We start from the raw sequence: 12140 nt of genomic DNA, 5'->3' as shown, positions 1-12140 counted from the left end.
ACGTGTCCCTTTGCGAATAGATGAACTATTTCAAGCTTCCACGAGAAAGGGTAATAGTCAATAAAAAGATACTAGGGAAAAGAGGACGGTTAAATTAAATAGCTAATTCCATAAGGAATCTTGTTAAGGTGTATTGCTTGTTTACACGGAAAACAAAAGCCATTTTGGCCTAATTAGCCAAGGATTTTGGGGAGAGCGTAAGATTAGTAGATCCCAATCAATGATGTGGCTGAGAGAATGAACTGGAAACATGGAAGCTAGAAAAAATACCATTATCCCTGGGAGATTAACCTATAGATCCACCATTACAGGAGGGAGAATATATTCATATTCATAAGTTATGATGTTACTTCATGTTTGTAATATTTCTTGCACGTTTCCTTTCCCTGTTTAAAAATAGTATGTTGGATACTCAGTTTTCATAGCATTACAAAATGACAATTTTAGTACATAAATGTTTTTTATTTCCAAATACGTAACGTTGTGTTAAATTTACTATGTCTCTGTTCATGAATTTCACCTGGTGAACATATAATTGGCAAAAATAAGATAAAAGAAATGCAGCTTTCAGGAACACTACCATATATTCATATATATGAATGGAAATTTCATTAATCATATCACGTAACAAAAAGAATAAATGAAAAAACATATTTTAAATCTTGCCCTGAATATGGAGGATATACCTGGACTCTATTCTACCCTAAATGAGCACTAAAGGGAGTTTTACATTCTTCTGACTGGATCGCTCTTCATTGAATGCATGAATTCTTCACAACACCGGAATTTTGACATTTCTTATTCTGCGGTAAGACTTCTGCTAATCTGGTGATATAGTGTCTCAGAGGCTGGTTTAATCTACGAATTAGAAAACACTGTATTCTTTTCATGTTTCCTGTAAGGTTCACTAACATGGGAATTTCAAGGATGATCTCTCTCTCTCTCTCTCTCTCTCTCTCTCTCTCTCTCTCTCTCTCTCTCTCTCTCTCTCTCTCTCTCTTTCTCTCCTATGTTTTTAGTATTTGAAATTAAAAATATATTATATCTTACCTCCCTCTTTATATGTTCCTGTTTTAAAGGTTTGTGTCTTAAAAGTTTTAGTGTCAGTAGGTGTGACCTTCCTGACTTTTAGCAAGTCATTTATGAAGTAGGATTTTTTACCCCGCACTCTAACACATATGTACCACGAGCCTTCGTGTCGATAGTGTGTCTCTCTTTTATTTTTTATTTTTATTTATTTGGTGATAATCTATCATTGCTTAACTTATGGAAGGTGCAATCAGCCATTGTAGGTATGTGCCTCATTAGTAAAACGCTTGATTTACGGTTAATATGCTCGTGGATTATTTCCGACTTACCGCCCACCATTACACCCAGTTGTAAATTGAAAAAAAAGGACGTAGTATAAGTAACTTTACTTTTATAGACTCAGTGAGAAACCAAAAGGCTTAATCCTTCAGTCGCCAACAACCTATAAAGGGGATAGATGTGCACAATGCATATCATATCGTATATATATATATATATATATATATATATATATATATATATATATATATATATATGTGTGTGTGTGTGTGTGTGTGTGTGTGTGTGTAAATATATATATATATATATATATATATATATATATATATATATATATACATATATATATATATATATATATATATATATATATATATATATATATATATATATGCACACATGCGTGTGTATTATATGGTAATATAGTAATAATAATTACTTTATATAATTTCAGAAAGAACCTTAGCCACAGAAAAGGAATAAGATCGGATAACGGAAGCAGGCGAATCTGCATCTGAGCGCTAGTACAAAACATAGGTATTTGACGACAGCTAAAGATCTTGGAACCTTCGAAGAATGTTTATGCCAGTACTGAATAAGGCGAAGAGAAGTCAGTTAAAGAAGTGTCTTGTTTCAGAACAATTTTCTAAAGTCACAGTTCACTTAACAATTTTAACAAGGGTAATTTTATCTTTAAAAAAGGTTGTGGTACCAATTGGAAAAGGTATTGTTTCGCAGTCTGTTGATGCGGAGTTCGAGGTCCACTCACGCTCAATAGTTTTTTCTAGTTTCTACAACTTCACCGTCCTTGTAAGTTACAAATCCTGTAGGTTTACGTGCTTAGTCATCAGCAGCCATTGCCTGGTTCCCTGGTCCTTGTTTGAGTGGAGAGGGGGCTTGGGTGCTGATCAGATGTCTATATGTTCAGTCTCTAATACATTTTCCCCTACATTGCCCTGTCAATCATATGTTACCTTTAAACCTTTAAGCTGAGAGAATTAATAATAATTTCTAAAGAATAATTGAATTGGAATATTTTACAGCGGGCTGGATGGGAAAAAATTCCCAATATCAATTCAAGTTTTTTGATAATCAAAATTTACTTAACATGAGTCAAAGCTATTCTAACCCTTAATTTGAAATACGGATTAGGAGTAAATTAAACTTATGATATTTAAAATATTGATTATTAAATATGTTTCGAAATAGTATTACTTATTTTTATATAACAAGTTAGCAGTAAATAATGAAAATTGTATGTATATAACTATATATATATATATATATATATATATAAATATATATATATATATATATATATATATATATATATATATATACATATATATATATATATATATATATATATATATATATATATATATATATATATATATATATACTGTATATATATATATATATATATATATATATATATAAATATATATATATATTGTATATATATACTGTGTGTATATATATATATATATATATATATATATATATATATATATATATATATATATATACTGTATATATAATATAATATATATATATATATATATATATATATATATATATATATATATATATATATATATATATATATATATATAGTTTACTATTTGGGTCAACAAAATATCATTTAAGTTTCAAAAGACGAAAACTAAATTTATGTTGTTCCATGTGATATTTGGTGCACTTAATTATGTAATTTTTCGTCAGTGTTATAAATGTTAAACTATGGAATTAAATTTCATTATATAGGTTCTAGCAGTAAAAACAGAGAATGTAAAAATATCCGGATACTCCGAAATCAATTAACAGGTTTTACTTAATGGAAACCAAAAGATTCTTTCATTGATAAATGGAAAGTTTCAAAATTAATAGTTGTATACATGAAAGGTCTTTTTCAAACCTTTACAGGACCTCATGCCCGAAGCCACTAAGTTTCCCTATTTTCTACGAACTCGCGGATCTCTTTTCCATTCCTACAAAGGGTTTTAAGTGTTTCTTCAGAGTCGTTATAGCTTATCCAATAAAGCCTAAACTACGAGGTTTACCCGTCCCTTTAGAGTTTAGACAATCTAAACTTCTAAACTACGTTAGTCCCCGATTCTATATACCCTTTTGCAGACACCAGATAGTTAAAGGAGCGTCATAAGGATAGTCGGCATCTTTTCCTGAAACCTAACTGGAGTTCTATTGACTTTTAGATGTTACAAATCTAAATCATATACGATTAAAAACATGTATAAAAAGAGCCTCTATCTATCTATCTATCTATCTATCTATCTATCTATCTATCTATCCATCTATCTATCTATATATATATATATATATATATATATATATATATATATATATATATATATATATATATATGTATATATATATATATATATATATATATATATATATATATATATATATATATATATACTGTATATATATATCGTGCTCAAGGTAGCGTCATGTTACGGGAGAGAAAAGTTTCTTTTGTTTATTCCCCACTGTGACCGCAGGTTGTTGTGCCAAGTACAGTATATCTAAAGGAAAATCTAAGAAAGTACACAAATGTTACTATCTAAATAATGAAGTGGTGAAAAATTACAAGTTATATATATAAAAAATATGTATATAAAGTTTTGACGTATAAAAATAGTAATAAAATCATATTTGCATTATGTCCAATGAAAATCTGATTCCATCAAGATTCAACTTCATCGTATTGCATCTAAAATTCTGTGTGTTTATTCACGTTATTTTTCGTTAACTCCAGTGACAATTAGTAAGCATTTGCCATCTTCCAGTCTCCTCCTATGAGATGGGTCATTTTCCAAAAGGTTCCCTTTTGTTTTTGTCTTTCTCGTCGTAGTCCTTGATGAAAAGGGTCGTCCGGTCTCCTAAAAGGACGTCCGCTACTTCAGTTTTATCCGAGTTTTCATTTCATTTTCCTTTGTATCCACCAGGTCCCATCTGAAGGGCCCGGTGACGTCATATTAGTGTCTGATGTAAACACTCAGGCGTTTGCATCCTCCAGATCTAGCACATGAAAGAGAATAAACCTAAAGTAAAACATATATATTTTCAATTGAAATAGGACGTTTCTGCAACCACACTTGCGGTGAGGTTCATAGAGGTTCCAACAAAATGTATATGAGAAGAAATTTTACTCTTTCAACCCGATTTCAAATATTTCTATTCGAGCTCATCATTTCCATAAATCCCGTTGGTCCCCCATCGTTGTTCTATGTTCTTTACTCCGTTGACTATTCTAACTTTTTATAACCTGATTGGTTGAATGAAAAACAAAAGATGAATAGTATCGTGTTCTTTTATATTCCAGCTACAATCCAAGTTAATATAAAAATGTAAAAGCAATCATACATATATATATATATATATATATATATATATATATATATATATACATATATATATGTATGTATATATGTAGTTATGTATATATATATATATATATATATATATATATATATATATATATATATATATATATATATATATATATATATATATACATATATATATGTATGTATATATGTAGTTATGTATATATATATATATATATATATATATATATGTATGTATATATGAATTCATATATATGTATATATGCATATATATACAAATATATGTGTATATGTATATGTCTCGGTAAATCCCGTCCGGAATTCTCCGGGTTGGGTCCTGCATCTGATATCGCCATTCTCTCCAGAGACTCCTATCCAATATATATATATTCATTCTTATTTTTATATAAATATGGTCATACACTCACACCAATATATTTATGAGCATATATATATATATATATATATATATATATATATATATATATATATATATATATATACATATATACATGTATATATATAAATATATATATATACATATATATATATATATATATATATATATATTTATGTGTGTGTGTCTGTAGTGGTGTGTATGTGCATTTACATACACATGTATACGCATATACATAAATCGATAGTAGAAACCACGGTCTAGGCATCTCAACCATGGTAGGAAGATAGATAAATAAGCCCTTTCTGAGTGAGGATACTTTACCATATGAGAGAGTTTGTGTATCACCGTGATCAGTAAAGCTATACTAGTCAGAGCCAACCATACTAGGTTGGTTTGCTGTGAGTGAGTGGACAAAAATCTCCTACCATCACAAATCCACACTGGCCAGCGTGGTGATAAAACTGGCCAAACCTCAGACATGAATAAAGATGAGGCTTTTGTCCTGCAGTTGACTAGAAACAACTACATTTGTTTTTATTGTATATATATATATATATATATATATATATATGTATGTATATATATATATATATATATATATATATATGCATATACACACACATATATATATAAATATATATATACACACACATATATATATATATATATATATATATATATATATATATATATATATATATATGTATGTATATATATACAAATATATACATATATATACATATATATATACATATATATATGTATATATATATATATATATATATATATATATATATATATATATATATATACATATATATATATTTATATATATATATATGTATGTGTGTGCGTGCGTGTGTGTGATTGTGTGTGTGTCCTTTTTTATGAAAGTAGAGAAAGATATATATAGAGATATGTGTAATAAAAGGATAGACTTCATTTACAATAACCCATTAATGAGATGAGACTGAAACTTGCTGCATGAAGAATGATGTAGAATCTTTTAAAGAAGGAAGAATGAATGGACAAAAAAGGAAACACTTTCATCGAGAAGATGCATGAAAAATATTGGGAGAAAAACGGAGATTTTTGTCCTCAAGATATTTCTATTCATGAAAATGTGGTATAACAAGGGAGGGACTGACCCATTCAAGAATGCAGATACCATTCTTGCATCAAAGAGAGTGACAGGACGCGAGGAAAATCTTTGCCTGGTTTCTTTTCACTTTGTTCAAAAAATTCCACTGAAACTCTTTCCCTTAAACATTTGATATATGAATACTCTTGTCTAAATAGAGTGGAAGAAATTCATGCAGAGATGCTAATGAGCAAATGGATCTCAGAATAAAAGATCCAAATAGAAAGTTGCATTTGGAAGAGAATGGAATCCTTTGTCGATAAAGAGTGTATACTAAAAAGTTGACGAATATAAAGGATCGAAGATTCACTAACTTGAACGATGAAGCAGAGTGAATTTGAGAATATATGTGGAAGTGAATTCTGAAAATGTATCAAGGACAGTTAAATACCAAAGAATGGAAAAATGACAGGATTTGGCAGAACTACAGAGATGATGCAGAGAAGGGATAATTATATAAATAATATCCATTTCAAACACCATAATATCTCGCTTTTTTTAAATGTCTTTTAAACGAACAGTCGCATCAATATGACATTTTTGCACAGCTTATTTGAGACACACCCACGGGATTTAGGACATTACAGTACACTGGAAAGTGAGTTATATTAATGAGCATACTCTTGACTTTAAAGGCGAAGCTGTAAGAGCAGATAAGAGAATCGGACAGATTGAAGAAAGCGTGACGTCACATGCCAATTTTGTATAAATCGACGGCTACTTCAACCCTTCACATCGTACACCCCCCCCCCCCCTCTCTCTCTCTCTCTCTCTCTCTCTCTCTCTCTCTCTCTCTCTCTCTTGTGTTGTCCGTGATATATGATCCCGTCCACATGAAGTATACACGGGTCGTGTAAACAAACACAGGTGATAACTATTGCAGGTTATTTGACCGTTATGTCGGACAAAGTGGAAAATATAAAACCAGATTTAAAGAACATGAATATAATGTTCGAATATGTAATCATACCATTAATTTGGAAGGAGGAAAAGAGATACTGTATTATGAAAGAAAAAAAAAATAAACAGCAGAATTGATCAACAGTAGCCCAAGAACGTATCAACTTGACAAACTGCTTGCAAAAAATAAAATGTACTTAGACAATTGTCAGTTTTAAACCAGCTGTGTAATCAGTTTTATGTTTTTGTATTCTTTTTTCTTTACAACTGTCGCAAAGGTGACGCTGAAACTGATACTAATTTTTGGTACTAATTGGCCCAAAAGAGGTATGACAATTTCCTTACGAAAACGCTACGTCAAAATTCCAGTTTTCTGATCCTGTGGAGGGATGTTGCAACAACAAGCCCCACACCCTGAATCACACCTACTGACAATTGTCTCGATAAAACAAACTTTCCCCTTACGCTATCTAAACTGGACTCTTAGACTGAAGGGAAACAAAAACAAAACATAACCTTAATACTATATTTCTTACAAACTAAAACGCTTAACATAAACCATCCACAATCAAAATAACACTTAAAACTAATAAAAAAAAAAACTTAACTAAATACATTTAATAACCGTTACACCATTCATATAAACCCCCAAAAAACCTAACAAACTTAAAATTACACTGCATACCAACACCAAAATTTGTATGTTTATATATATTATGGGACACCAACACAGTCGTCCACCAACAGCCGAACTATCTTTTACGGCAAACTACCACTGTATGGGAAACAGAAGAGTGTCTGTTAATCTGCCACAACTCTTTGGGGTCATGGGTGTCATCATCATGATCATTCGAAATCTTAATTCACAGGCAAGGTCATCAACGGTTAGGCAATCCAATAGAACAGTCTAACACAATCAATTAAAAGCCAGGTCATCAACAATCAATTCCAAAATAAAATCTCTCCAAAGGAGGAATTACGGCCTACAAATGTAAAAAAGAAAAACACTTACGAACACTCCTAACTAACTAACCTATCGCACTATAATCAAAGATAAATAATAAATTGTTCCTATCCTTCACAATCACGACAAGCAAAAATAAACAAAACTGCACTTACTCAAAAATAAACAAAACACTTCCACGCTGGGAATAAAGAATAATGATAATAGTTCAGCATTCACACCTGCCTCTAGCTGCAGTCAGATAAAAAATAAGCATTTACCCAAGACATGCACCACTATCCTAACCTAGCTAAAACACAAACAAACAATCTCATTTATATCAACCGTCTTTCTCACCACAAACAATCGATACACTAACTACCTCTCGCTCGCTGACACAATCAAACTCTCTCTCTCTCTCTCTCTCTCTCTCTCTCTCTCTCTCTCTCTCTCTCTCTCTCTCTCTCTCTCTCTCTGGATTTGGCAAACAAAAAATAAAGAAAATAAACACAAAAATTAATCCTCCACATTCCTCGCCCCTTACTTTGCCAAATCCATCTTACACAACACTTATCTAATTTTTTTCCATAACCCAGTCGCAGTCAGGAACAAGACCTCTTCTCCGAGTAACTGGGCCTTCATACATTCTCATTCACTTCTTCCTTATCACAATCATTCGCTACATTAACACTATTCCTATCTAAATCCTTATCATCTAATATATCATGCACTATCCCATCTACCTCACTATCATCTGGCCATAAAATATCACTTATTTCTGTCAGCAACTCATCCATTTCATCAAAACTATTTTCTACTTTAATAAAAGATTCATTCAAACTACTTATCATTCTCTTATCTCTTATTCTCGCATCCGTCATACTTTCTTTTGCATCATCTAAGGAAAACCACACACACTATAGGTGTCATTCATACTCAGCCATGATTCATCTGTATTAACACATTTATATTCAACACTCACCTGTATATTTACACCCTTGTAATGCATATTCATATTCTTACCTATACCTATAAATTTCCCTTGCACTTTCTCCTCACTCAAAACTTTTAAACACCTCTTTTCCCTATATTCAACTAACACTAATTGTTTATTTTCTAGCCCTAACTTCTCATGCATACTAGGTTCATACTTACTCATTTCCAACCAATTATTCATCCCATTCTCACAAACATTGATCCTATTCCTTCCACACACACAGGACTCACCCAGCTGAACCCTCTTACACTCTAGTTTCCCGAACATCCTGGCTAACTTAATCCCTTCTTCCTACATACTCTAGCTACATGCCCATCTACGCCACATTCAGTATACTTATACCTTGCACATTCTAGCATAATGACCTCCCTTACCACAATTACCACAAATCACATTCATACGACTACTACGACATCCACTAGCTTTCTCTTTCTTGCATTCGCTAATTTTATGCCCTACCTCACCACATCCAAAATAAGCACCTAGAGCCCATCTACATTCATTCTTCTTATGACCTTCCTCTCCACACCTATAACACTTTTCATTATGGACACGACTATCTGACCTACCTGGCTGCGTACTAGCACTCCTATCTCTTCAAACCTGATTCCCTTGCCTAAACCCTTCATTTTCCCTTACAGGTATTCCCACATTACTCGCCCTAACACTCCTACCTACTACACTATCAGCTACCCTCATCGGTTCTCTCATAACAGCATCTCTAACACCAACAAATTCTGGCACACTTTCTTCCATTCCAATTCTTACACTCACAGATATACTTTCTTTCATACATCTATCGAACTCGTAATCCTCAACTATCTCTAAAATATCATCCCATATCACTCTTTCTTTCGTCCACCTCATTTTCTCAGGTACATTCTCCGGTACAGTAGCCAAAAACTTCTTCATTAATTCCTTATTCTCATTTATGCCTTCATCCCCATACTTCTTCCTAGCTAACGTTTCCAACCTACATACATACATTGAAATAGCCTCATCAAAATCATTTTTACGCTTATACCTAACACTACCTTTCATACGTTTTACATGCTCAATTATTCTCTTCTTTACACTTTCATACTCAACATCCCCTACACTCATTATCACAACATACATCGTCAACAAATACCCTGTCAAATATTCTCCCAACTCCCTAGCCCAAACTATCTTACTATCACCATACTTAGCCTGACAGAACCTTTCATACTCCCTAAAAAAGTCATACATATCCCTACTGCTATGTTCATTAAACCTTTCACACCTAGGTACCTCTCTCATAACCACTGTCTTACAAACTTCCAACTTCATTCTCACTACTATCTTCACTGCCTAATCCTTTCTTGTTTCCTTCTTCCTCATTCAAATATAATGAATCCAATTCAACACTTGAATTCCTATCCTTAATCATTCCCTTCTTACCTTTTTTCTTACTTACCTCTTTCACCCATTCATGATCATCCTCACCCTCATCCTGACCTTTCTTCTTTTCCCTCTTCACATTACTTTTACCTTTCTTCCCATTCTTCTTATTAAATTTCTGTTCATCCTTACTATGCTTAATTCCCTTATCTTCAATATCACTATCACTACCTTCCCCATTATCACTTACCTTAGTCTTCTCCTCCACTAACAACCCATTACCCGAAGCTGAGGACACTCCTCTGACTGCACCTTCACCCATTAAAGTTTTCATCATCCCCATTACTTGCCCCATCATAGCTTCCATTCGTTTCTCCATTCGTGCCTCATTCTCTTGCATCCTCATCTCAAAAACTTCTTCCACTTTCTCAACACTTCCCTTTAGCGCTTTCATTTCCTTTTGCATCTCCTCATTCTCACAACTCAGCCTTGCATTCTCAAGCAACAACTTCTCATCTCGTTCCTTAGCCAACCGCAATTCCTCCCTTAATATCATTAATTGTTCTTCCATTTTCATCAACCTTAATCTAATTTCTTATCGTATCAGTCCTTCATCAAAGAGTCCAGCTATCAATCCCACCTCGGCAGTCCCTGTTTGGGCGCCAAAATAATATGGCGGGATGTTGCAACAACAAGCCCCACACCCTGAATCACACCTACTGACAATTGTCTCAACAAAACAAACTTTCCCCTTGCGCTATCTAAACTGGACTCTTAGACTGAAGGGAAACAAAACAAAACATAACCTTAATATTATATTTCTTACAAAACTAAAACGCTTAACATAAACCATCCACAATCAAAATAACACTTAAAACTAATAAGGAAAATTAACACTAAACAAATATAATAACAGTTACACAATTCCTATAAACCCCCCAAAAAACCCTAACAAACTTAGAATTACACTGCACACCAACACCAAAATTTGTATGTTTATATATATTATGGGACACCAACACTATCGTCCACACATACCCGAACTGTCTTTTACGGCAAACTACCACTGTATGGGAAACAGAAGAGTGTCTGTTAATCTGCCACAACGGTCTTAACTCTTTGGGGTCATGGGTGTCATCATCATCATCATCATAATTATCATCATCATACGAAATCTTAATTCATCAGCCAATTGAATAGATAGGATTTAGAAGCGGGTATTCAAAAGCTGACCATATATATGTAATTAACCAGCTAATGGAAAAATCCACAGAATAAGACAAACCACTTTGTATGGCATTCACAGACTAACAGAAAGCTTTTGTTTCTGTCAAAACTTCAGCAGTAATGAAAGCCCTTCAAAGACAAGGAATAAATGAATCTTATATTAGAACACTTGAAGATATCTATACAGGAAATACAACAATCCTTAGACTACATAAGATAGTGAGAAAATCCCAATTGAGAAAGGAGCTACACAGAGAGACCCTATCTCTCATAAATTATTCACAGCATGCCTAGAAAACATTTAAGAATTTAGATTTGTTAAATGTAGGAATTGATATTAATGGAGAATGCCTTAACAACTTAAAATTTCCATATGATATAGTTCTATTTACTGAATCATGGGAGGAATTGCAAAAGATGATAGAATATTTGAATAGATAAAGCAGAGATGTAGAACTTAAAATGAATATGAGTGAACCCAAAATGCT

The 12140-nt window shown here is 32.4% G+C and overlaps 1 protein-coding gene across 1 annotated transcript; it reads right to left on the bottom strand.

The window, feature by feature from the left end:
• Positions 1 to 10354: 10354 nt before the first annotated feature.
• LOC137654044 (cylicin-2-like) lies at positions 10355 to 10996 on the bottom strand. The gene has a single exon (XM_068387679.1). The coding sequence runs from the start codon at positions 10994 to 10996 to the stop codon at positions 10355 to 10357; it is 642 nt and encodes a 213-aa protein (XP_068243780.1).
• Positions 10997 to 12140: the final 1144 nt, after the last annotated feature.

Source organism: Palaemon carinicauda, chromosome 15, assembly GCF_036898095.1.
Source record: "Palaemon carinicauda isolate YSFRI2023 chromosome 15, ASM3689809v2, whole genome shotgun sequence".
NCBI lineage: Eukaryota > Metazoa > Arthropoda > Malacostraca > Decapoda > Palaemonidae > Palaemon > Palaemon carinicauda.
Note: the sequence above shows the minus strand (reverse complement) of the source record. Positions and strands in the feature narration are given on the sequence as shown.

Coding starts and splice junctions, on each gene's coding strand:
- LOC137654044 (XM_068387679.1), bottom strand. CDS start 10,996: ATGGAAGAACAATTAATGATATTAAGGGAGGAATTGCGGTTGGCTAAG.